General features: G+C 36.1%; 2 protein-coding genes across 7 annotated transcripts in view; one reads left to right on the top strand and one right to left on the bottom strand.

Moving 5' to 3' along the window:
* Window positions 1–20,791, top strand: part of Ccdc175 (coiled-coil domain containing 175) — a 70,405-nt gene extending 49,614 nt beyond the window's left edge. For all 3 annotated transcript variants that reach the window (XM_048793523.1, XM_048793522.1, XM_048793521.1), the window contains 7 exons: window positions 4,928–5,007; window positions 6,444–6,596; window positions 9,975–10,077; window positions 12,974–13,017; window positions 14,974–15,136; window positions 19,627–19,755; window positions 20,322–20,791. In XM_048793523.1, coding sequence (XP_048649480.1) covers window positions 4,928–5,007; window positions 6,444–6,596; window positions 9,975–10,077; window positions 12,974–13,017; window positions 14,974–15,136; window positions 19,627–19,724 — 641 coding nt within the window. In that variant the 3' untranslated portion in view covers window positions 19,725–19,755; window positions 20,322–20,791. The remainder of the gene's footprint in view (window positions 1–4,927; window positions 5,008–6,443; window positions 6,597–9,974; window positions 10,078–12,973; window positions 13,018–14,973; window positions 15,137–19,626; window positions 19,756–20,321) is intronic.
* Window positions 20,279–27,554, bottom strand: part of LOC107138325 (JNK1/MAPK8 associated membrane protein) — a 22,037-nt gene continuing 14,761 nt past the window's right edge. For 3 of the 4 annotated variants that reach the window (XM_015480946.2, XM_015480947.2, XM_048793524.1), the window contains 3 exons: window positions 26,157–26,338; window positions 23,560–23,636; window positions 20,279–21,140 (listed from right to left, as the gene is read on the bottom strand). In XM_015480946.2, the coding sequence (XP_015336432.1) occupies window positions 20,922–21,140; window positions 23,560–23,636; window positions 26,157–26,338 (478 nt within the window). In that variant the 3' untranslated portion in view covers window positions 20,279–20,921. The remainder of the gene's footprint in view (window positions 21,141–23,559; window positions 23,637–26,156; window positions 26,339–27,554) is intronic. The other variant, XM_048793525.1, reaches the window with a different exon arrangement.

Raw genomic sequence — 27,554 nt, 5'->3', positions numbered from 1 at the left:
GTAGGAGGGAATTCCGGAGGAGGGACTTCCTGATGGGGTCCGGGAGAACACCGCGTGGGTCAGTGGGCAATCTTCCCAGGAGCTTACGGGGCATTGGCGGCAGTTTCAAAAATAAAGTTTGTTCCTGCTTGAGTGGCTTGTGATTTTGTGCCCAGCCAGACTGCGGCAACCACCCCATTCACAAGAGCCTCAAAACAAAAACAAAAACAAAACAAAACACAAAACACTTGGGAATCAATTTAACAAAAGAGGTGAAAGACCTCCGCAAGGAAAACTACAGAACACTAAAGAAAGCAATTGAAGAAGACCTTAGAAGATGGAAAGATCTTCCATGCTCTTGGATAGGCAGATTTAATGTTGTCAAAATGGTGGTACTACCAAAAGTGCTATACAGATTTAATGTAATACCAATTAAAATCGCAACATCACACCTATAGAAATAGAAAAGGCAATCATAAAATTCATTTAGAAAAATAAGAGACCCAGAATAGCCAAAGTAATACTTAGCAAGAAGAGTGAAGCAGGAGGCATCACAATACCAGACCTTAAAGTATACTACAGTAACAAACATGGCATGGTGTTGGGCAAACAAAAACAGACATGTAGACCAGTGATAAAGAATAGAGGACACAGAGACAACCCACATAAATACAGTTATCTCATAGTAGACAAAGGCGCCCAAAACACACATTGGAGAAAAGATAGCCTCTTTAACAAATGGTTCTGGGAAAACTGGAAATCCATATGTAGCAAAATGAAATTAAACCCGTATCTCTCTACATGCACAAAACTCAACTCAAGGTGTATCAAGGTAAAGAGAGGAGATGTTAAAGAAAGCAGAGAAAAGAAGGAAGAGAGGAAGAACAAAACAAGAGATAGTGGGAAAACCAGTGTGCTTCAGCACCTAGGAGAGAGTACCTAGGAGAGAGCACCTAGGAATTAGACCAGAGTCCTTGCACCTAAAAGAAGAAAAAGTAGGCCCAAATCTTCATCATGTTGGATTAGGCTCTGACTTTCTTAACAAAATTCCTAAAGTGCAAGAAATAAAATTAAGAATCAATAAATGGGATGGATTGAAACTAAAAAGCTTCTTCTCAGCAAAAGAAACAATCAATGAGGTGAATAGAGAGCCTACAGTATGGGTGCAAATTTTTACCACACACACATCGGGCTCCAAATTCCTTAATAGGACACCCACAGCACAAGAGTTAATAACAAGAATCAACAAATGGTACTTACTTAAACTAAAAAGTTTTTTCTCAGCAAGAGAAACAATAAGAGAGGTAAATAGGGAGCCTACATCCTGGGAACAAATTTTTACTCCTCACACTTCAGATAGAGCCCTAATATCCAGAGTATACAAAGAACTCAAAAAATTAAACAATAACNGGTAGGGAGAAAAGATGGGAGGGGAGGGGAGGGGAGGCGGGATAGTAGAGGATAGGAAAGGCAGCAGAATACAACAAGACACTAGTATGGCAGTAGGTAAAAAAGTGGATGTGTAACTGATGTGAATCTGCAGTATGTATATAGGGTAAAAATGGGAGTTTATAATCTGCTTGAATCAAATGTATGAAATATGATATGTCAAGAGCTTTGTAATGTTTTGAACAACTAATAATAAAAAATACATATTTTAATTTAAAAAATAAAAAAAAATTTTAAATGTGGCATTTATACACAATGGAGTATTACTCTGCACTAAAAAATGACAAAATCATGGAATTTGCAGGGAAATGGATGGCACTAGAGCAGATTATGCTAAGTGAAGCTAGCCAATCCCTAAAAAACAAATGCCAAATGTCTTCTTTGATATAAGGAGAGCAACTAAGAACAGAGCAGGGAGGAAGAGCATGAGGAAAAGATTAACATTAAACAGAGACGAGAGGTGGGAGGGAAAGGGAGAGAGAAGGGAAATTGCATGGAAATGCAAGGAGACCCTCATTGTTATACAAAATTACATATAAGAGGTTGTGAGGGGAAAGGGGAAAAAAAACAAGGGAGAAAATTGAATTACAGCAGATGGGGTACAGAGAGAAGATGGGAGGGGAGGGGGGATAGTAGAGGATAGGAAAGGTAGCAGAATACAACAGTCACTAGTACGGCATTATGTAAAAACGTGGATGTGTAACCGATGTGATTCTGCAATCTGTATTTGGGGTAAAAATGGGAGTTCATAACCCACTTGAATCAAATGTATGAAATACGATATGTCAAGAGCTTTGTAATGTTTTGAACAACCAATAAAAAAAAGAAATATGAATAGCAAATGCCTACAGGGAAAGGACCCCATGAAGAAAAAATTTTCTCTCTGCTGAATGTAGGAAGTCACTGGCACTGGCCTAACCCTGTTACTGTGAAGACCAAGATGACCCATGAGACTTGTTGGAAGGAAGTCTTTATAAGGAGTAGTCAGACCTCCAAGTCAAATCTCCTCTTTGTGCAACTGACTGACTGAGTCCTCCTCCTCATGCTTGCAAAGAAATTGAACCAGATGTTTCCAAACTGCAACATCAGGTAGGGATGAGGGCAGAAGACAGCCCTGTACCCAGATCCCCTTCCACAGCTCAGCTTGGTAAATGCTGCCAGCCCGGTTTGGCAGTTTCATGTTAAGAAACAGAAAATTTTGTGGGAAAATTCAACATAAAGATACAAACTTATGTAAGAAAAAGAAAAAATTCCCCATATTAGTATTTAAAGTAATTGGTTCTACCTTTACTAAGTTTGGAGAGAAACAACATAAAAGTAAACTACAAAATCCTAAATTTAAATAGTTTTAATAAAAAGAGAACAGGATTACTCCTCTCAACTCTTACCCCACCCTGATGAAGGAGTCTTCCTGAAAGGTAACTGAACAGTTCAGAGAGAAGCCCCACAAGAGTTACTAGCATTTGAGAGGCCCTCCAAAAATGACTGGGTCTTCCTGATCACTGCTCCCTGAAGCCCACAAGCAGGCAAATCTTTTAGTGTCTTACTCTTAAAACAGGATTGGACAAAGATCCTCAAAAATCTGAAGAATCCAGAGGTAAAGACAGAAACTGAAGACAGAAACAGAGAGCTTGGTGAAAACATAAACAAGGCAAAGAGCATATGAATATATTCTTAGACAAAGAAAGTTATCGCATTTCTGAAAAAGGAAAAGAATGCTAAAATAACAGAGTATAAAAAATGTTTAGAAATTAAAACTGTAATAGCTAATATTTTTAAATTCCATAGAAAAATTATAGGAAAATTTAAGGAAATATCTCTAAAATAGAATGACAAATAAAGACACAAGGAAGGTTGAAAAGGATAAGAAAATTAAAAGATTATTCTGAGATATTAAATATTTAATCAACAAAGAGGCTAGAAAATGAGAATAAGAAAAATGTAAAGGATGAAATTATTTCTTAAAATATCAGAAATTTCTCAAAAATGAAAAATAAGGGACTGAGATTGTGGCTCAGAGGTAGAGCGCTCACCTAGCACGTGCAAGGCCCTGGGTTCTAGTAATACTTTATTGTATTTGACTTTATAGAAAAACTTTTCTGTTTCTTAGCATGAAACTGCCACAGCTGGCTGACAACATTTACCAAGCTGAGCTGTGGAAGGGGATCTGGGTACAGTGCTGTCTTCTGCCCTCAGCTCTATCTGATGTTGCAGTTTGGAAACATCTGATCCAATTTCTTTGCAAGCATGAGGAGGAGGACTCAGTCAGTTGCACAAAGAGGAGATTTGACTTGGAGATCTAACTACTCCTCAACACCACATTAAAAAAATAAATAAAATAAAAATGTCCAACTAAAAAATAAATATTTTTTTAAAAAATGAAAAATAACATGAGTTTCCAACTTCAAAAGATCCCATCAAATCTCCCAATTTATAAAAGCACACTAAGTCACATTACTGTGGAATTTCAGGGATAAAATGAGAAAGAGAGCATCCTAAAGATTTTTGGTTATGAATCAGAATGGTTTCAGACCTCTTACTAGCATGATTATACTAGAAGTAAGAAAACTTTGAAATTCTGAGGAAATAGAATTTTCAACATTAGATAACCACCCACACCATCAATGAAGTATAGATACAGAATACAGACATCCATGTATAATATCTCAAAACATTTTTTCTCATTCAGTCTTTCTCTTGGAGCTAGGAAAAAATTTGCTTCAACAAGTTCAGGGAATAAAACAGGAAAAAGTGAATGATATGAGATTTAGGAAATAGGAGGAAGAGAAAAAGAAAACGCAAAGGGGAGAAGAGGAGGTCAGCTGTAAAGCAGGCCTAAGGAAAACAAGTCTCTGGAAGGCATGTCAGAGGGGCAGTGTGGGAGGAAAAGATATGAAACTGATAGATTTGCTTGTGTGTTTGATGACATATGCAGAAAAATCCCTTGTAGATTTTGGTATTGGTTAATGATACATACATGGAACACTAAACAAAATATTTTTTTTCAAATTGAGGCATTTTTTAACTCCAGGAAAAATAAAAGAGAGAAAATGAAATCATACTATAAAGCTTGGTTCATTGATGAATTATATGACCTAAACAATTAAACTTTATTTAAATAAAAAAACATGATTTCATGGGGAGAGTAGAAGGAGGAAATGGTGGTGTGGTGGGTGCAGATGGGGTTTGTGGGTGTGAAAATATTACATATTATGTACCCTCCTTTAAGAAACAGAAAATGCCTTAAAACTGTAAATCAATGAATTCTGATAAGCATATTTTTAAAGAAAATTGTTTGAGCAGGAAGAAAGGACATAAAAAGAGTTTTTAAAATGTTAGATTCTGAAGAGTGAGCTTTGGGAGCGCCTGATGGCTGATTTCAATTATGGTAATACTTTAGAATTTGACTGTCTAAACTGGGTACATGCCTTACTTTGATTAATGTTAGTTAACTAAAGACCATTGTGGGTAGTTATTCTCTCTTTCTCTTTTTTAATAGCTCAACAGCAGGAGGAGAAGATAATGTGCAGTAGCATTACTAAGTTGGCAAGCGAATTTTCAAAATACTTTGATAATACGGTAAAGGGTATTCATTCTTCTTTATTTTTTTACAATTCTGGCATATGCAAGCAGTATATTTACCTGTTACCTTGAAAGTACCTGGTACCCTGAAATTCACATTTATTAAACTTACTGTTTCAATGCCATTTTTTTATTTTGTTTTTGTTTTTATATTTGGTACCAGGGATTAAACCCAGGGGCACATTACCACTGAGCTACATCCCCAGCCCTTTTTATTTTTTATTTTGAGACAGGATCTCACCAAGTTTTGTAGGGTCTCACTAAGATGCTGAGGCTGGCTTTGAACTTGTGATCCTCTGCCTTAGCCTCCTGAGCCACTGGGGTTACAAGTGTGGACCACCACGCCTGGCCAATGCCGATGTTTTTAAATTTGGAACATATTGTGGTCATACATCCACACATGCATGCACATGCAGGCTCACACATATGTGTGTGAGAGAGAGATACAACTAAGAACCACCAACAGGAGAGGAAAATCCAGTTTTCGTCTTGATAAGGTGAAGAAAGATAATGCTTTTTAAGGATGAATTGGCAGAGGTTTTATGGGGGTGGATGAAATAGGAACAGGCAAAGAGAGGTTTACTACTTGTTTAAAATTTATAATTAATAATTTGTGATAAGTTATGTGAATAAATTCAGTTAATTAGAAACATCCTGTTCTTTGAGGTGCACTGATATCAAAAGGTAACTTGTGCCAGGCACGGTGGTGCATGCCTGTAATCCCAGCAGCTCAGGAGGCTGAGACAGGAGGATTGAGAGTTCAAAGCCAGCCTCAGCAACTTTGAGGTGCTAAGAAACTCAGTGAGACCCTGTCTCTAAATAAAATACAAAGTAGGGCTGGGGATGTAGCTCAGTGGTCAAGTGCCCCTGAGTTAAATCCCCAGTTACCACCCTCCCAAAGGTAACTTGTAATATGTTATAAAGAGATTATGAAGGAGACAATTATAAGTCTCATATAAAAACAGTTCTCTTTTTTTAATTAGATGTCTTTGGTGATGATTGACCAGGTGATTTGTAGCAGTATAACAACTGAGCACTGACTAGAGAATTCAGAATTCAGTAAATAATTTTTAAAAATCCATAAAGTAATAATCTTTTTCCTTTAAGAAATATTAAATTCTTTGTTAAAACCTCAATAAATCCCCCCCCCTTTTTTTTGGCCAGGCAGTTGTTCATACATCAAAGTATTTACTATTTGTAAAGTTGTCTCCATGTCTGGAGGTTTTAAATGTGACCCCCTTCTCAAAGACCATGAAAAAATTTTCACCAGTCAGCTTTGGAGTCCGTAAGTTTTTCTAGGAAAAAAATGTTTATAGTCTCAGCTTCAGGAATTAATTTAGAGTCAAGCTCTGACTATAATCTATGTAGGCCAGTTTTCTTGTGTCCTATTCTTTGAACTCTGTGAGATAATTGTGGCTTTTATGTTTGAGCAGGAGAAAATTAAGCAAGAACTAAAAGAATTACTAGATCTTGAAAGCAAGAAAGTCAATGATCATTTTGAAATTCTAAAGAAGTTAGAAAATGAAATCTTTATAAATGATCAAAAAGCAAGCCTTTTGCTCGTGGAAAATGAAAAATTAAAAAGGGTAAGTTCAAGAGTACCTCATTTTGCATAATGGTTTTCGATTGCTTTTGGCTTCAGATCAATAATACTTGTGTGAGAAAAGAAGATAACTCTTAGAACAAAGAATTAACAGTATCCAGGTATTTTCTACATCCTTCTAGCCACTAATTGCCTCTCCACAAGAGTAACACTATTGGCTTCTAATACCAGTGACAAGCTTTGCCTGATCTTGAACATTTGATACTTAGAATGAAACAGTATACACTCTTTTGCTCATGCTGGTGTTTGTGAGGTTCATCCTTATTGTTGAGTGTGGTTAGTTCTGTGTAGTATTCCATTCTATGACTGTACCATATTTATATGCTCTATTGTGGATGGGGGTTTGGAGAGTTGCTGACTTTGGGCCATTACGGAGAGTGTTACTATGTACATCTAAGTATCTTTTTTTTTTCTTGGTGAACATATGTACATGTTTCTGTTGGGTATGAATCTCATGTGAAATTTCAGGGTCATAAGGACACGCATCTTCTACTTTACTACTGATTGGTGATCTCTCAAGAGCTTTGCACCAATTGCCACTCTTACCAGAAATGCATAACAGCACTAGTTGTTCTACAGTCTCACTAAAACCATCTCTCTTTCTTTCTTTCATGTGTTTAGAAGGATCGTTTCCCACTTTTGTGTGTGTGTGTGTGTGTGTGTGTGTGTGTGCAGGGGATTGAACCTAGGGTCTCATGCATGCTAGGCCCTTATCTTTTTCAGTTTAACCATTTTGTTGGATGTGTGGCAAAGTCAGGCTAATTTTCATTTTCCTGATGAATAATAGAGCACCATTCATATGTTGCTAGCCACTTGGATAGCTCCTCAAAGAAGCAGCCATTCGAGTATTTTTCTCCCATTTTTAAAAATTAAGTTGTCTGTTTCATATTGATTATAACTCTTTTATAACAAATGAATTTGTTTATCTGACCCCTAAAATTAAAGTCTCAATCTCAAAAGATCAAGTTTTACTCATTTATTTGCTCATTTTAATGTGTTAAAATATTATGCCTAAAACTTAGATATATGACACTGAATTTTAATACCTCTAATTGGTGCATATAATGAATGACTGAATATATTATCTATATATATATAGTGTATACATAAATATATTTTAAAGTGCATAGATTTTCGTATTTCATATTGTGTAACAAAACAATAACAAAAAGTTGTGTGATTTTCTCTAATTTGATGACCTGGATTAGAGTTTGTCATTCTCTGGTGAAACTGATTTGGGGCAGGTCACCTAACTTGTGGGCTTCATTTTTATCCTTTTAAAATAGGAATAACTCCTAATAAATGTTACTCCCTTGTAAACTGACAGTGCAAAAGAAATGCATTTTTTTCTGTTTTCGTGGTGCTGGGGATTGAATCCAGGGCCTTGTGCATTCAAGGAAGGCACTCTACCATCGGAGCTATATCTCCAGCCCCAAGAAATGCATTTTTTATTAAGCCATAATGACCTTCAAGATCAGAGTCTATACCAAGTTCCCCAAGTGTTTTGCACAATGCCTTGCATGTTAGAGGGATTCAGTCTCATTTGATGTTCACAATAACCACATATAAAGCAGATGATATATTATGTCCCTTTTATAGATGAGAAAATGGAGGCTCTACATTTTTAAAAAAATTTAATAGCCAAAACAAAATACAAAGCACTCAGTCCTACAGCAGAAAGATGGTTAGGGAAAGTGGCCCACCAATGTCTAGTGCAATGGCATTGGGAAATTCCTTAACAATAGTTATCCGACCATGTACTTTATGTTTTCTTGGTGAATTAAAATAGCATAATAAGTACTAATGTACTTTGAAAGGGTAACTGTGCTTCAAAGAGCCAAAATACGTACGATCACCAATAACCACACACATGCAACGTGCCCCTGTTCTTCTAGCCTTTGAAACAAACTCATCAGGCATTTCATCCACCCATAGAAGTATTCAATTAGACTCTCTGGCTATCAAAATGATATCAATTATTCATTAAAAGAATTGGGACTGTTATTGGTATTTTGTCAATAGGTGACCAAATGATGCCTATATGAAATATTGATATGATTAGATTCTGTATTTTGGTTCAATAGCATCTACTAGGCCAGGATGACCTGTCTTATTCACTCACCACTCTCTGCTTTGCTGACCATGTCCCTTTACTTTAAATATCCACTGAGTCCCAAGCACTTGGCAAAGCATAGTGAATGAGTAAGATTCTACCCTTTGGAAGCTCATAGTCTAGCTGAAGAGATGCATATATAAGTGAATACAATTCATATGTTAAGTGCAACAGTGTGGACAGGGTCTAGATAGTGCTGTAGAGTAAGAGCACCTAATCACACCAAGTTAGGAGCTCAGGGGAGAAGTCTCTCTGAGTGTCATTAGCACAGTGGCAGGATTTATATATGGAAGATCTCTTCAGGGACAGTGTGTTGAATGAGATCAGTGAGCTATGTATAGGAAATCAATTTGGAAGGCACAAACTGTGGAAGAGGAGATCAAAGGAGACCAAGAGAGGATAGTCAGAGAGTTCTGAGAGAAACAGGAAAATCCAGGTGAACCAGGCTGACAATCATCCAGGCTCAAAGAGAGGCAGAAATAATACCTGGGACTTGGCTTAAGGTTCCTTTCACTTTAGTTTACTATAAGCAGGCAAGCCATGCTAGGAGTGACACAAGATCAAATATGCATAAGTAGACTCTAATCCATGGTTATAAACATTTCTATGCAACAGTTTCATGTGCACCCCTTCTATGGCTCTCAGTACTAAGAGTTTTATCCATAATTTATAGTATTTGCCTGTTTCTGTCTGGGTAAACTGGGCTAGTGCCAAATATTTATCCCAAAGCCCACATCTTTAGAATTCCTAGAGACGTTAGATTTTTAAACTTCTGAGTATTGGGTGATCAGAACAGAAATCCATGTTCTTATTACCCTGACTACTAACACCACCATCACATTATCTAATGAAACCTCTCAATCGAGTGGGCAATTCCATGGGGTCTCATACCTCAATAATTACTTATTTGTGACTTCAGCTGCCCATACATTTTGCATAAGGAACTCTGTGTGTGTGTGTGTGTGTGTGTGTGTGTGTGTACATGATGCATTCAGACAGAACATCTTTTAATTTCTTATTTTGGAAAATTATATTCAGAATACCATGTTTATTGCTGCTGAAATGCTTAATAGGAAGCAGGATCTCTCCACAGATGGAAGCTTGGAAAAGCTCGTTCACCACTGTCGCCTCACACGTAGGATAGTTGGTGGCACAGAGGAATCAATACGTGTTTGCTGAATGACTAAATGGATATTTAATCCACAGCAACTAAACTTCTAAAAACAATCACATGCCTTTCATTTCCAGTATATTTTATATATGAAGATCAATGCAGAGAAATACAGAAAAGGCCAAGAAGCCCTTATACACGACTTAAGTGACGCATCATGGCAACTGATAGCTGAGCACAGTAAGTAATGTGTCATGGGTACGCCTTGCACATAACGGTTTTGTTTCGCTGAAATTTATTTTAATAGTTTGCTTATAATAAAGTGCACCTATTTTTAAGTGTAATGAGTTTTGGCAAATGTACATAACTGTAACCACTACCTCCGTAGTGAGATATAGAGATTTTCATCATTGCAACATTTTCCTTGCTGTCTCTTTATGTTCGATCTCCCACTCCCACCTCCAATTCCTGGGAACCATTGATCTGCTTTCTAACACTAATAATAAATGAAATAATAGTTTTTACACATTTGTACTGAGGTCCTTGGACCAAATGAAATGTTTTTTAAGATTTGTTCACATTTTTCCTTGTCTCATTAGTTTGCTTTTCTTTATAGCTGTATGTTATTATTTCTTTGTATGGCTATACCATAATTTGTTTATTCATCCACCAATTAAAGGACACTCAGTTTGAAGTTATTATTAATGAAGTAGCTGTGAACATTTGATGACAAGTATTTTTGTGAATATGTTTTTTTTCTTTCTTGGGTAAATACCTAGGAGTGGAATTGCTGGATTATATGTTTAACATATGATTGCCTTTTAAGAAACTGCCAATTTTCTTAAAGTACAAAATGATTGTACAGATTTTTCATTTCACTAGTGATCTGGAAGAATTCCTATTACTTAAAATTTACAGAACACTTTAAAGTGTTCACATTTTAACCATTTAAATACATATGGAATGGTACTTTATTATGGTTTTAATTTGCTTTTCCTTATGAGTAATATTGTCAAATATCATCATTTCATGCGTATTTTGGGCCATTTTAGTGTTATCTTTTGTGAAGTGTCTTGAACCAACTAGTTATTTTGCAGCATAACAAGTATCACAGACCTAATGGCTTAAAACAGATCGTTACTTCACTCACAAATTGGCAATGTGATTGGAGCTTGGAGACCATGGATGTCTGCTCTACAAGCATTAGCTGGGGCAGCTCGAGGGCTGCAGTGGGGAACTGGCATCATCTAAGGACCCATTCATTCCTGTGTCTGAAGTTTATGCTGGCTCTCAACTAAACCTTAGTGGATCTCCAGTTGGCCAAAACACCTCCTTGTGGCCTCTGCATGTAGCTGCTTGGCTCAAAGCAAACATCCCAAAAGACAAAGTAGAAGTTTTATGACTTAGCCTCAGAAGTCAGAGTGTCACTGCCACATTACTCTAAGGGTTAAGGCAGTTACCCAGTACAAGGGAGAAGGGCCCCAATACCACCCCTCACTGGGAGCAAGCAGGTTTCCGGAATGGAATGTATTGTGGGGCCATATTTGGAAACTGCAATCTGCTATGTGTCTATTCAAGTCTTTTAGGATTAATGCTTTTTGTGCCTGTGTAAGACATTTTTGCCTACCCCAAGATCTTGAAGATTTTCTCTCACCAAGTTTTAGTTTTAGCCTTGATGTCTAGATCTCTGGCTCATATTTCAAGTGAATATTTTTCATATGCTATGAAGTAAGGGTTAAATTTCATTGTTTTCAGGGCTGGGTTTATGGCTCAGTGGTAGAGTGCTCACCTAGCACATGCCAGGCACCAGGTTTGATCCTCAGTACCACATAAAAATAAATAAGTAAATAAATAAATAAAGGTATTGTGTCCAACTACAACTACACACACACACACACACACATAAAGACTTAATTGTTTTCTCTGATGCTTATCCAGTTGTTTCAGCACCTTTTTTTTTTTTAAAGAATATCCTTTCACTGCTATACTAACCTACTTGCTTTTTCAAAAATCAATTTTATGGGTCTGTTCCTTTATTCTAAATGTCTAATGTTGTATCAATACCACACTATCCAGATTATGATAGCTTCATATACAGTCTAGAAAGCAGGTAATATAAGTTCACCTTTGTGCTTCTCTTGTAAAACTATTTTGACCATTTTAGGTCCTTCCATAGAAGTTTTGAAATCGATTCATTGGCCTATACACAAACACACCCAGAAACCTGTTTCGATCTTAATTGGATTTGTGTTGAATATGTACATCAATATTAGGAGAATTGATATCTTAACAAAATCATGTCTTCTGATTGAAGAGCAGAGTATATATCTCCATTTATTTAGGTCTTTAATTTCTTCCAGCGACTTTGCAGCTTTTAGTTTAATATGTTAGCAATTTGCAGCTTTGGGGTTAGCTGTCCCCAGGACCACCGTCAGGCTGATGGTTAGTTAGATAGATCCACAGAACTCAGAGGCTGTTATAGTTATTACAATGAAAAACACACTGTGAAATCAGCAAAGGAAAAAAGCATGCAGGGCAGGATGTGGAGGGAAACCGGTACAAGCTTCCAGTGTCCTCTCCCAGTGGCATTGTCTGAATGCACTTTGTTTCCCCAGCAGCAACGTGTGACCACACACACAAAGTGTTGCCAACCAAGGAGGCTTACCTGGGCTGTGCTATCCAGGGTGTCTATTAATGGGTCTGTCATACAGATATACAGTGCTCATGTGACCAGCCTCCACAGCCCAGATGGCTCCTGAGAGGCCCACGTGAAATTTTTCAGGCTATGCTGTTCATGGAGAAAATTGCCTCCATTGAGATCTAATTACTAAATCAATTCCCCATTCCTGGAATAAAGTCCACTTGTTCAAAGGCTTTTATTGATTTTATCTGTTGCTGAATTCAGTTTGCTAATCTTGGTGTCGCATTTTGTATCTGTATACAAAACTGCCTTCCCCTGCTTGCACTGTGGTCTTTTAAAGCCAGTAGCAGAGCAAGTCTGATCCAGTTATTCTATCATTTTGGACATAGAGAATTTTAGACAGAAATACTTTTTGAAAAACAAAAACAACAACTTTAATTTTATTAAAAGGTTCAAATTGTTTCAGTAATCATTGTAATTTTTAATCTATTTCAGCACATTATGTAGACTTGTGGGCTGAATTTCAGGCCCTAGTTAAGGTAAGCATTTTTTTTTGTATTGCCTCCATAGTAACATAGATTCCCAAAAATGTTCACTTATGTAATAAAGGTGTATGTGTGTGCATATGTGTATGTGTGTCTAGAAAGATTACAGGGCAGTGACAGAGCTGGTGTGACCATCACATCCCAAAATGGATCCGTTGTGCCAAATGTCACCATGAAATCTTAATCCTTACTATCTTCCTATACTACCACTCAGTTATAGAGAAGACTTTTCTTTCCTTCTTTCCTCCTCCCCTCTCCTCTCTTCTCTTTCCTTCCTTCTTTCTTCCTCTCTTTATCTTGCAAGCTCAAATTGAGCACATTTTGTTTGAGGACAAAGTTGTCTGTTCTGAGTTCCATCACTCTTCATGTTTTACAGTCATGTGACACCTCCACCCCTCCCCACTTTAGTGGCAAGTAGGCTAGAATGTAAATCCAGGCTCTGCCCCTTTCTAAACACTTAAAGTTGACATAAAAAAATCCTTGTTTAACCCTTAAACCACTGGGTAAAGTATTGATGTCCCTTTTTGAGATGAAGCTATAGAGTGAGTTGAAGTAACTTGCTCAAGACCAAATCATGAATGGGGTGGAGTTTAAAACTCAGATTCTGTCTGATTTTATAGTTTTCTCTTAAACTTTACCTCCTCTGCAGTTCTATACTTAATTTTTAAAATAATTTTATTAATTTCTTTTATTTATATTGACAGCGGAATATATTACAATTCATATTACACATATAGAGCACAATTTTTCATATCTCTGGTTGTATACAAAGTATATTCACACCAATTCGTGTCTTTATACATGTACTTTGGATAATAATGTCCGTCACATTTTACCATCATTTCTAATCCCATACTACCTCCCTTCCCCTCCAACTCTTCTGCCCTATCTAGAGTTCATCTATTCCTCCCATGCTCCCCCTCCCTACCCCACTATGAATCAGCCTCCTTGTATCAGAGAAAACATTTGGCATTTGTTTTGGGGGGACTGGCTAACTTCACTTACATTATCTTCTCTTACTCCATCCATTTACCTGCAAATACTGTGATTTTATTCTCTTTTATTGCTGAGTAATATTCCATTGTGTATTTATGCCACATTTATTTTTTATCCATTCATCTATTAAAGGGCATCTAGGTTAGTTCCTTAGTGTAGCATTGTGAATTGTGCTTCTATAAGCATGATTGTGCTGTCCCTGTAGTGTGCTGTTTTTAAGTCCTTTGGGTATAGACCAAAGAGAGGGATAGCTGGGTCAAATGGTAGTTCCATTCCCAATTCCAAAATCTCCATACTGCTTTCCATATTGGCTGCACCAATTTGCAGTCCCACCAGCAGCATCTGAGTGTACCTTTTCCCCCACATCCTCGCCAACACTTATTGTTGTTTGTCTTCATAATAGCTGCCATTCTGACTGGAGTGAGATGAAATATTAGAGTAGTTTTGATTTGTATTTCTGTAATTGCTAGAGATGATGAACAATTTTTCATATATTTGTTGATTGATTGTATATCCTCTTCTGAGAGTGTCTGTTCATGTGCTTGGCCCATTTATTGATTGGGTTATTTGTTTGTTTGGTGCTTAGCTTTTTGAGTTATTTATATACATAGAGATCAGTGCTCTATCTGATGTGTGAGGGGTAAAGATTTGCTCCCAAGACGTAGGCCCTCTGTTCACCTCACAGATTAGAAATAATCTATACTGATTTTTTAATGCCACCACTGCCACTAAAAATTCCAAGCTCTGTAAGCATTCCATTAAATTTTCTCATTTGAGAAACCATTTCTCTGCGCTCTTTCACAGAATTTTGTGAATCAGCTGTCTACACACACACCCATATTGCACTCTGCATGTATAATCCTTTTGTTTTGGACAGAGTCCATTCAGGATGTGTTTTTATTTATTTTGTTGCAATATATTCACATACCCCCAAATGCTATTATCTCGTTTAAGGAACTGGTGCAGAACAGTGAAGAGATCTTGCAGGAAATAGAAAATCTAATGAAGAGACTGCAAGACAGAGATCAAAAAATTGAGCTCATCAATTCTTGGCTACAAGGGAATCTTGAAAAACTGTGTTCTCTTATGAACCAGGAATTACCAACAGACCTTATCAGTAAGCAACAGTTTTGTGTTTCTAGAGATCTTTTACTATAGCTGGTAACATCAAAAGAGGCAAGCAAGAGTGCCAAGTAAACTCATCCCCAATAATGTCACAAATACCCAGTTGAACATTGATACTAGCTTACAGGTTGAATGCAGTAGTATAGAAATATTTGCCAATTCTCCTTCCACACAAAAGAATACTCTAGATAACTGAGTCTTTACTTCCTTGTGATTTTTTTAAAAAACAGTCTTAAAAAATATTTTTCAGAGAAGTTCTTTTTAAACTTATTACATACATCCTTGTCTTGTTAAACAAAAGAAATTGAATATAATTTCCCCTTTTCTTCCTGAACTCAATTTAGCACTGAAAACTATAACTGTAACTGTTGACTCCTCTGAAAAATCTAGTGATGGCTTCAGAGGCTTCTGAGGCTTTAACATGTTTATTTGCCTCTAAGCAAGCAGCCCAGTCTCTCCAGTGGTGTATCAGCTTCATCTTCAAGCCTGCAGGCCCCAAAGCTCTGTCCCAATTAGAGCTGCTGTTGGAAATGGAGGTGAAGCCTAGTACCAGCACAATCTAAGAGTCCCAGGGGCAGAGATACCTGGAAAGGTGGGACATGGGTGCAGCGAGTTGGGGAGAAGGAAGAACAGAATATAGAGGAGAGATGGGATGATGAATGAAAATAACATCATCTGGAAACTGTAGAGCTCTATGAGGTTATTCAGGTCTGATTTTAAGGAGCTTAATGACTAAATACACTGTTTTAAAGGTAGCCTCTAGAAAATGAAATGGGATAAAAATAGAATGAGAGAAAGTGATAGGATTAAAAATAGCATGTGGTAAAACCTGTTTTCTGGGGGCTTTGCTTAACATGAAACACTGTTTCAGCAGCCAGTGCAGAACTTTGTGGGTCATGTACCCATCAGTTGTTCCAATAGTCCTTGGGGATCCTGGGGATGTCCAAGTGCATAAGGAATCCCTGGTGGGTTTTGCTTCTCTTTGCATTTCCTTTGCTAGGCCTGGCCAGCCCAGTCACTGTGGAACAACTAGTTTAAAGAGCTAAATTTTATATATATATATATAACTTAGGACACATGACATAGATGGAAGGACAAAAGAATTTAGATATCAATGACCTGAATATCTCATAATCAAAATGTGTCTTCAAGTTGACATTAGCAACACCAAACCCCAGACACTGAGGTAAGATTTAAGACTGCTAAAACTAGCAAAATTAAAGCTTGGAGATATTTAGTTTTGAACTCCTCCCCATATTCTCAGTTGCTTCCCATTTTCTAGATGTCAAGAATGTTGTGAAGATTCCTGGGCAAGTCTATTGTCTGCTACAGGGGTTGGTATACTATAGCCTGGGACCAAACCAGCCCTTCTCCTATTTTCATAGGGCCCAGAACTAAGAGTGGGTTTTATACCTTTAAATGATTGGAAGAACCCAAAAGAATGATAATGTTTCATGACATCATAAAACTACATTAAATTCAAATTTCTGTGTCCATACATTTTATAGACACATAGCCACACTCCCTGAGAAAGGCTATGTGTCCCACCAAGCCTAAAATATTCACTATTTGGCACTGAATAGGAAAAAGTTGTCAACCCCTGGTTACTCAGAGAGGGTCACAGTGAGCTCTGCTGGTAAGCCCTAAGGATCACATAGGCTGAGAAGGGGAAAATAAAGGCTGACTTCTTTGTTCTAAGCCACACAATGATGAGCAAACTGTTAAACAATGACCCATCCAGGTAAAATAAAATTTTCACTGAAAATGAAAAGAATGTCAGTTTTATGAAAAAATATACATTTTATTGAAAATATATTTTTATTCAATAGGTTATTGACTGGCAGAATTTCGTTTTAAAATTCAATACTATTTGTAGTCAATAAAATATTGATAATCGGATACAGAGATACTTTGAAAATTCTCCTGTTTTTTAGGTTTCACATCACAGGTTACTGCTGATGCTAAACTATATTTACAAGTATTTACGGAGGCCTGTTGTATGCCAAGCACTGTTAAGACATCTTGTTTACAATGGTGAAATAAACAAATACAGTCCCTACCTAAATGGAACTCACAGTCCAGTACAGAGGTTGACAAACTTTTCCTGTAAAAGGCCAGATAATAAATATTTTTTTGGTTTTGCCGGTCATGAGATCTCTGAAGCAATGGCTTATCTCTACCACTGTAGCAGAATTACCCTTAAGATGTAACTTGCCCACCTTGGTACAGTTGGAGAATCAGGTATGGTAGAGATACATATAAAATCCCGAAGGTACTGAAGGTGGGACAGAAGTATGAAAGAACCTAGGAGTGAGAAAACCTGGTTGAGGAATCAAGAGAGAGAGATCTCTTGAGAAACTGGAGATGGAGCTGAGATCTGAAGGCAGTTTCTGGCTTCCCATAGATCTATGTAGCTCTGCTTCTGAGGCACTGGTGTGGGGGGGTGGGCGCAGGAAGGTGTAGGTTTGAATCTCAGTTCTGCTTCTTAATTTAACTTCTGCTCCTCTGGGTCCCCAGTAATAAAATAATTTGGTGATAATTAACAGGAGTTTTAAAACATAAGTTTTAACCCATAAGTTACTCATTATATCCCTGAAATCTACCACCTTCCTGGGGAAGGTAAGAATAAAATTTGAACCTTGTATTACTTGATCATCTCTGAGCCACCTGCAATCTAACCTTTGAATGTCCCCTGTTGAATGGCTTCTCCCAGCGAAGGAACACAAGATATCAGTGCAGCCCTGTAGATCCTGCCCTCCTTTATGACCACTGTGATGGCTTCACTAAAGTGCCCTCAGCCTGGCTCTAGACCAGATGTTGCAGTGACAAAGTTGAATAAAACTCATCCCTAAACCTTGAAGTGCATACCCTGTGAAAATCAGACAAGCCAGGATATGATTAGAATAAAGTGGATCTCGTCTATTATGTGGCTATGGGATGGCAAATCTCTTGAGTATTGTTGGGAGCACATACGTGTCTTCTGGAAGGAGTAGCATAGACATGAGCTGGCCAAGAATGCCAGTAACTTGACTGCATGGGGATCAGCTAGGGGTGCCAGTTGGAAAGAGTGGGGGAACATCTGCCACATCCCTAAATGCCAGACTTCTGAGAACTAAGACCATTAACTTTTTGCTTTTCTTTCTTGTAAACAAAAGATAAGTGAGTTATTTCTTAGTACATACCTAAGTCATAGTACATAGTGATTTAATACGGATTATTTTTAAAGTGTTAAAAAGAATTTTTAAAAACACAACAGACACTAGTATGGCAATATGTAAATCAATGGATGTGTAACTGATGTGATTCTGCAATCTGTGTATGGGGTGAAGGTGGGAGTTCATAACCCACTTGAATAAGAGTGTGGAATATGATATGTCAAGAAATTTGTAATGTTTTGAACAACCCACAATAAAAAATTAAAAAAAAAATTCCCAAAGCCCTTGAGTATACCATATAGTTACAGATAATTTGAGTATTAAACAAATATCTTAACTTAATACATGCTCTCCAGAAGACTTTTTAAAGAGGACATATTAAAATACCAAAAAAAAATCATTCATATAACTGTCAGTTATCTTTTAGTGATTGTTTAATTCTGGGAAAGAACCCATTTATAATTTTCTAATTACAGGAGGATCAAATTTGGGGGGAGAAAAAACAAAATCATATGGCCCATAATTGTCAAAGGTCTTCTGGAACAATTGGGAACTAAACAATGAAGAGTTTAGCCCAGTGATTCTCAAATGTTAAAATCAGGTGGAAATTTGAAAATATCCCAGGCTCAGGATGCTCCCCAAACCAATTCAACATGAATGTCTGGAGGTTGAAGAAGTTTAAAAACGTCTCCTGAGGTTTCAATGTCTTACAAACCAATACATTTAGACAAATGTATAACAATGCATTTACTAAATTTATCAATTGACCCAAATGAATCAATATAATATTTTGACTTTTAAAGTATTCAGAACTGATTTGCAAAATTATTACCATACAGTAAGCAGCAAGAAAGGTAATATGCTATAAACTCCTAAATTGAAACTTAACATCGCTGAGCTAGGAAATTTGTTTGGTATTCAATGATCACATTTTTCAAATTACTTAGTAACATCAACAACCATAGTGACTCTGAATTCCAATTGTCTTGGGTTTATGAAATCAAATCTAAAACACAGATATTACGTATTCATGAATTCTTTGCCTCTGAGGACTTGTAATAATTTCTTGCATGATTTCTCCTTTTGCACAGATATTTTTCTGTTAGAACAGGATATCTGAAAAGGTGATTGTTAAAATGGCCTCACATACAGTGGGACCTGAAGATATAGTCCTGGTAATCAGAATCATGTAACCCCCCCATATATCCAGTTACATAATTTTCCAGTGGAGGATTCTTTGGACAACTCGGGATTTTAATGTACACTAATAATCACCAAACCTATATGAAATGCAAATAGAATTTAAAATTTATTTTTATGCCTACAGAAAAGAAGAAACTAAAGCATAAAAAAAGAGTCCATTTCCAAACAACACCTGAATGTCCTAGGGAAAAGGCATTAACAAAGAAGTACTTCTCAAAATAACTGAAGGACACAACTGCTATGAATTTGAAAGGTAAAAACAAAACCACAGGAGAAGTGAGTGCACTTATTTTCATATTTTGTAACTGTTAATAGAAGTGTTCTAAGTTTGAGATGTAAGTAAATAGTCAAATCCCACATACTGGCAGAATAAGTGAAGACCTTCTAAACAATATAAATGGAGCATAGCCAGATTATAAGTGCTAAATATTTTATTTTGCTTCCATGGCTTAGACCATGAGTCTCTTGAAGCCTTCAGAGGATAAACATCACTGTATACCTAACAAAAACCAACCACAGAAAAACCGTTTACATTCTGGGTTTAATTAAATCTGAGAAGCTGTCAGTTATAAGATGTATCCTAATTCAGAAATGTCACAATGCAAGAAGATGTGTCTCAGGATCAACAAAAAAAGGATGATAAAGATACAAGATAGTAAGATATAAGAAAAGAAATATATGACTATATTACTTATTCATTTGGGAAGAGACTGAATTTACTATATAACATTTTAATTATTTCTATAATTAGTGTGGTAAAAACAAATTTCAGAACATTTGAGTTTTTTGTAGTTAAGCTTTTTATTATTTTCTTTACAGGAACAATAATCTGAACGTGTCTTCAAATTATAAACAGAAAACCTGTTACATAAATTATGCTCTATTTCTGTATTATCAAAATACTGTATTGGTGAAAATAAATAGATAACAAAAAATAATACTTTATTTCCACATTTGCTGTCAGACCCCACAAATATGTTTGTCTTTGTAACCCATTATAGGTGAAAAACAAATTGAAACACAACAGGCATGCACAATTATATCACTGCTAGGGATTTCTGATTATACTTATTAAAGTTTTTCTTACTAAAAAGTGAACAGGCCATTGCTACCAAGTACACAGAAACATGATTACGCTCTAAGAACAGCTGAAACTTCCTTAGAAGTTTAGTTTAGGCTTCTAGTGTGGTAGATAGTATTATACTATGCAACAGAGTATTATGGTATTTCATATTTTCCATGTCTAACCATAAAGTCTGTTAAGTCAAAAACAAAACCAAACAAACAAACAAACAAAAACAAACATTAAGATAGACTGACAATCTTGTTCCCATGTGTGACAGAATAATTCTAATGCATTTTATTAAATTTCTTTATTCTTTATTAAGAACACTTTTGGGGTTTTTTGGCATTTTATATTCAATGTCCATTAGCTCCTTCTGAGAGTATCCGTGAAGGTTCTGTAAATTTTGAAGTGAACAAGTAAAAAAGGGCTGGTGTAGGTACCAAAGCCAAAAGGGGTAGATCTTGCTCAAGCTTATCCACTCTGGAAATGGAGATTATCCCATAGGCATGAAGTAACCAGTGGCTGAAGAGAACAATTAGTCTTTTCTTCCTGACCAGAAGATCATAGCAGTTCTATATAATTTTATAAAACAGAGAAAATAGAAATACAGATTATCAGGATGAATCGGCTAAATAGTTCGTTTTCAAACCAAGTCATATAATATAATATTTGAGTTAAAAAGGACTTAATGAGTCACCTGGTTTACCCATTCATTTTACAGATGAGGAACTTGAGGTTTCCTTCAGTTATAAAAGCGCTGAAGTCTACATCACAATTAGCTCCCTTCTAGAAGGGACTGTGGTATTTCATAGAAGATATGAACTAGAAAGAGGAATCCCATACCATGTGCTTTCTTCTTGCCCTGATCCACTGTAGCTATGAGTTTATAGGTGGGATAGGAGGTACATAAACGCAACTCCCTCAACCTCTAGCAATCCTGGAGGCTGCTGCCTGAACCATTAGAAGAGAGCAGAAATGACGCGTGAATACTCTAATTTTCTTTTAATTTTTTATCATGTTCTACAGTCTGCAGAAACTGGAAGGATCAAATTCCTGTGAAAGAAGCATCTAAATGTGCTAATAAACACACTGATATACAATTTATAAAGGGTTAGTCACCAACTTTCTCTTTATCATTACATGACTTATCAACTCACCTAGAACTAGATTCTTTCCTTGATTCAGGTCCCTATTTCTGATTCATATGTAGAGGACCAATTAAAGTATGTGAACATTTGACATAGGAGAGAGTCACAGGGTCAGAGAATTATAGTCTGAAGCTAATTTAGAAGTGTATAGCTAATTCTTCACTATGAAGAACAAATAAAAATTCAAAAACCTCATTTTATTTAAATATTCAAAATCTCTTCCCTAGAACCTTTCCCTGCAGTTGATAAACGTGTCAAAAATAACTTTCTACACAGTGTGGTGGCACATGCCTGTAATCCTAGCAGCTCGGAGACTGAGGCAGGAGGATTGAGAGTTCAAAGCCAGCTACAGCACCAGTGAAGCACTAGCAACTCACTGAGACCCTGTCTCTAAATAAAATACAAAATAGGGCTGGGGATGTGGCTCAGTGGCTGAGTGCCCATTAGTTCAATCCTGGTAGTCGCCCTCCACCCTCCCCCCCCCAAAAAAAAAACTAATGTCCTATCTTCTTTGATTAATCTTAATGAAACAATGATTAAATATTACAAATGAGAAATGAGGATAGCCTACAAATGGGAACAACTGAATAGTCACTATCAGAAGTTCTTTTGCTATTACTCTACCTGAAAGCTATTATGATTTCTAGCACCCACCACCATTTTTTCATTAATGTACCACTCAAAAATAGTTAACAACTTATTTTCTTTGGTCTTTTTTATGCTACAAACCATGAAAAAGCACATTTCTTATCTACTGTCATGAGCAGTTTAAGACAGATCACAGACACTACATCAGCAAGCATAGGATGGAAGAGTCTAAGACCTTATACCTTTATTCCTTTAGGGTTTAGCCTCAAAATAGAGTTATTAAATGAGAGACAGGTATTTGATAGCAATCATTTAAATGTGACATATTAAAAAATAATCAGAAGACAGCCAGGCAATTATTTTAGAAAGAAAATTTCAGAAGATTGTATGTGAACAAATATTGTGGAAAAAATAATTAAAATTTTAATTAATACAATTTTCCCAATTTAAAGAGTCAAATACACTCTTCTCAATTTTTGGTTGACAATTTGGTTGACAAAAAACTAAGCAGTTCTTTAAAAATAGAAAATTTTAAATATATGAAGACATAGAATATTCTATTCTATTCCATCAACCTATAAATTAGTCAAAATATGCTTTTATGGTCAAAAATATTCTGAAAATACAAACAAGTATAAAATTAAAAATAACAAAAATAGAGTTCCTTATAACAATGGTCTTCCACTGAAATATCAGAAAGTTTAAGGCACAAAAACAATGTCTCAAAAAAGGAAACAGAATCAGAACTAGTTTGTCTGTCTATCATTGTGATTTTCAAATCACCAAAATATTATAGACTTTATAGGACAAAGTGTTAAAAAAAACTTACAATCAAGATTATAAAACATAGTATGAATAAAGAGTGAGAAAACATAGATTATAGAATGCATAATAAAGTTTTAAAATTAATTCAACATGCAGCAGCAAAGCACTTTTATATTTCTCTCAAAATAGTGTTAAGTTCCAACATTTTGATAGTTAAATGGTTGCTATGTGAGTAAATTATGTGAAATGATTTTTTTTCACTGTGCTGGAATAGGGAAACCTTTACTATGTCACCAATTTCCCAAGGAAACATAATGGAGCAGCACACACAGCCTTCCAGAAACTTAGATAACAATCTAAAAGCTACCAATGACACCAATTAGCCAAGGATTACTGAAACAATTAGTTGTACCTTATCACATCATATGTACTATTTTATTGTCAGATTTGTTTTAGAGTATCTTTAACAAAGGAAAAAAACATTTCCTACCTCTATTTCAGAAGCCGACATGTATACAGCCAGAGTGAACAAAGATAACACTAATATAATATATGGGAAGGCATAATCTGAAAGACAAGCATCAGTATTACTGTTGGAAATTAAACAGACTTCTGAATAAACCATCTAATAAATTCAGTATAATTCTCCCTAGGTCAAATTCTTTTTCAACTAGTTCTGTGAGATTTGAGTCCCAATGTCCTGAGACAGGGATCAGCAACCCTTTTCTGCAACACTTTTGGCTTTGCTGGAAAGGCAAGTGTGACTCTGTTTTAATTACCTAACTATACAGTTGTAGCTGGAAAACAGTCATAGATAATATATAAGTAAATGGGCATGTCTGTGTTCCAAGAAAACTTTGCAGACACTAACATTTGAATGTCATATGATTCGCACATATCAATGAATAAAAATCTTTTGATTTTTTTCTAATCCCTTAGAAATGCAATACCTATCCTTGGTCCAGCTTTGAAAGATCACTGCCTAAGGCATCCATTGAATGAAAAGAATTAAATTCCTCCTGTGCATCTGGAATGGTACCAGTTATATACTAAACTTGGGAGAATTGAGAAAATAGTTACTCAAACAATTTTCTGTGCTTTGTGGCCCAGAAGGGGAGCATTGGTTGAGAAAGACTATCTTTAGCTACATCAGCTTTAATTAGTTTTTAGAAAAGTTCATTTACCAATAAATTTCAAAGGGTTAATAGATCTTTCAGCATTATAGTAATAAATTTTTGAAATTTCTACTCCACATTCAGTACAGTAATATTTTAAGCAAAATTTTTCCTACACAACACTAGCACTCTTTGAAATTTACAAAAACAAATTAAAAATATACTATGAATTATTTTTGTATAATTATTTTAAAATGACTTGATTTTTTTTAAACCTTTATATATTTATTTATTTTTTTTTTATGTGATGCTGAGGATCGAACCCAGGACCTCACACATGCTAGACGAGTGCTCTACCACTGAGCCACAACCCCAGATCCCTAAAAATTACTTTAATTTAGGAAGCTATTAACCATTCTACAATTCATTTGGAACAATTGCAAATGTTAATTCAGGATGCTGATGCTGAACTATCCATACAGGGCTTATTTCAGTTTACTAAAGAGCTGAATGACTTGTTTGACAGTTAGAACTTTTCAGGATACAGTGACTGGGTCCTCAAACAGTCATGACAAAAACAAAAACAAAACCCAATACCATTTAATTCATAAGAAGCTAAAGGACGTTGCTAATGATACAAATTTTAAGACTGTGCAGTAAAAAGCCATATGAGGTAAAAAGGAAGAAGAGGAAGTTTTAAGGAAGGCCAGACTTGTGGGGATAGAGTGAGGTACTTGGCTGGTGGCAGGAATCAAAGTGGTCTTTAAACCCTAGTGTGTAAAACTATGAACCTAGGTCTGAGACTCTATGAACCTAGGTCTGGGATAGGGCCTGGGAATCTGCATGCAGGTTTCCCTCATGAGTCAGAAGCAGATCACACTTAAAAGCCAGCTTTGATAATACTTCCAAACAGGTAAAAGTTTGTAACTGACAGTGTTCCAATCGCTCCCAGTACATTTCTCTCTGGACCTCAATCCCCAGGTGTCATAGCTATAAGAAGCATCCTGCTGTTCTACTTTGCTCAGACTCATTATATCCTCTATGAACCAAAAAATATTTAATTTTTTCCAACATTATAAAATTGAGTTGGTAAAAGCCCTCTGTGACTATTCTCAGCAGACTGCCTAAGTTTATACTTAGTGCAAAGGAATATTAACACCTTGATCTTTCCCTTAAATGTGTTCTGAGTGGTGGCCTGTTAACAAAATGAGTAAAAACCATTCAGTGCAAAAAAGCTAATTTTTTCAATATAGGCAGCTGTGATATAGGAAGCAATGGTGTTTGGCAGTCTCCGTGGGTTTCCAAACCTTTTCCTGCCTTTCACAGCCCCTCTCTTTCCTCCTTTTCATAACCAAGAGCTTAAGCATAATAGCACCAAAAATCTAAGGCAGAGGAAATTGAGGGCTGCCAATTCTTAACTCTTTCCAGCTTAGGTAGCTCTCCCAAATTCCAGACTGGAAAACACTACTACCTGTAACCTTTTGGATACTGAATTCACATCTACCACTGTATTTGTTTCCTCTAATGTTCACTGTTTATCCACCCACCAGCAACTAAGAAGGCTACTTTATCCTAGTCTCATCCACTCCTTTAGCCCCTATATTCAATGTGTTATTCCCTCCTCTTAAATAGCTCCTCATTCCCAGTACTTCTCTGCCTTAGGTCAGACAGTCATTCTTGGCTTACTGCAATCATCTCTTAACTGATCTCCCAGGCTCGCCTCCTCTGACAGTTCATCTTCCACTGGGCTATTATCCTTCCCTAGCATACATGAAGCCCTGAGTTCAATCCCCAGAATCACTATATATGTGTGTGTACACACACACACACACACACACACACACACACACACTAAAGCTTCTTTTTAAGGATTAAAAAATGAGCTTAAAAAAAGCTACCAAATTAAGAAAAAACACTGTTTATTACACATAATAAATAAATAAATTTCATTACCTTTCCTCATCATACTTACATAGAAGGCCTCCGCCAACTGCCTGAAGCACAGTTAAAATTGGGAAGAAGTACAGTGCAGCATAAATACTTTTAAATCTATCAGACTTCCCTAACCCACATGCAATCTTCTTCACCAGAAGAGGTCGAAGCAGCATCATTAATACCAAACAGAATGCATAATAGATAAATACAATGGTGTACCTGTAAGATATAATCGGGAATGTGTACCATCAAAATATGTTTAAAGGTGTTTTTGTCCTTGATATTTTAAAATCAAAGATTCTAAAACAGGTTTAAAAAGTATAGTAAGTCTACCCATCAGATATTCAGATTGCAGAAGGTTGGCCAACATACAAGTGTACACTGGTTTCTTTCCTGGCATTTTGGAAATATGCATCAAAAATCCTAAAAATTTTATTTTATAGTCTTTGACCTAGCAAATTTACTTATTTATTTATCAAAGGGAAACAACCCAGGATACACAAAATAAACCTTATGTATAAATGTTTTTATTGAGTCACTTATAAAAAAGAAAACTCGGGAAGAAAATAAATACTCGACAATAGAAAACTGGTTAATTCTATAGTATATTCATGCTGGAATATTGTGCAGACATTAAAAATGCATCACATGATGTACATATGTATAGAAACGTCATGAGGTACCTAATATCATGTACAATTTCATGTATTAAAAAATAAATATAAAAATTCAATGGAAACAAAAACAGATGTAAATATTTTTAATTATGATATAGATAAGTAGTTCGGAAAATATGGAGTTATTTGACGTGCATTTTACATATTTTCAAATTCAGTCATCTAAGAATAAAATCAAAAGCAAACCAACAAAGCTTGTAAAATACATGCCTCTATTGTTCAACCCTCCCCTTATTTAGGGTGTTTGTTTTGTTTACTATATTATTATTTACCTTAAAGTAACTCTGAATTAATTTTATTAACAAAACAATAGAACAAGAGAAAGCAGTAAAACAGTGCTTTGATTTTCCTGAAGAATATTCTACAGTGTATAACTAGCTTGATAGGCAGATGACAAGCCATGAAGTCTCTTAAATAATAACCTATAATTGAATTAATTACCTTGACTTTTCACCTGGCATAGCTGGTATGTTTGCATTTTTTTTTATTGTGGGTTGTTCAAAACATTACAAATTTCTTGACATATCATATTCCACACTTTGATTCAAGTGGGTTATGAACTCCCACCTTCACCCCATACACAGATTGCAGAATCACATCAGTTACACATCCATTGATTTACATATTGCCATACTAGTGTCTGTTGTGCTCCACTGCCTTTCCCATCCTCCGCCCTCCCCCCTCCCCACCTCTCCCCTCCCCTCCCCTCCTCTCTCTCTACCCCCTCCACTGTATAACCCTGAGGGTCTCCTTCCATT

The sequence above is a fragment of the Marmota marmota genome, unplaced genomic scaffold (genome assembly GCF_001458135.2).
Source record: "Marmota marmota marmota unplaced genomic scaffold, marMar, whole genome shotgun sequence".
NCBI classification, from domain to species: domain Eukaryota; kingdom Metazoa; phylum Chordata; class Mammalia; order Rodentia; family Sciuridae; genus Marmota; species Marmota marmota.
Note: the sequence above shows the minus strand (reverse complement) of the source record. Positions and strands in the feature narration are given on the sequence as shown.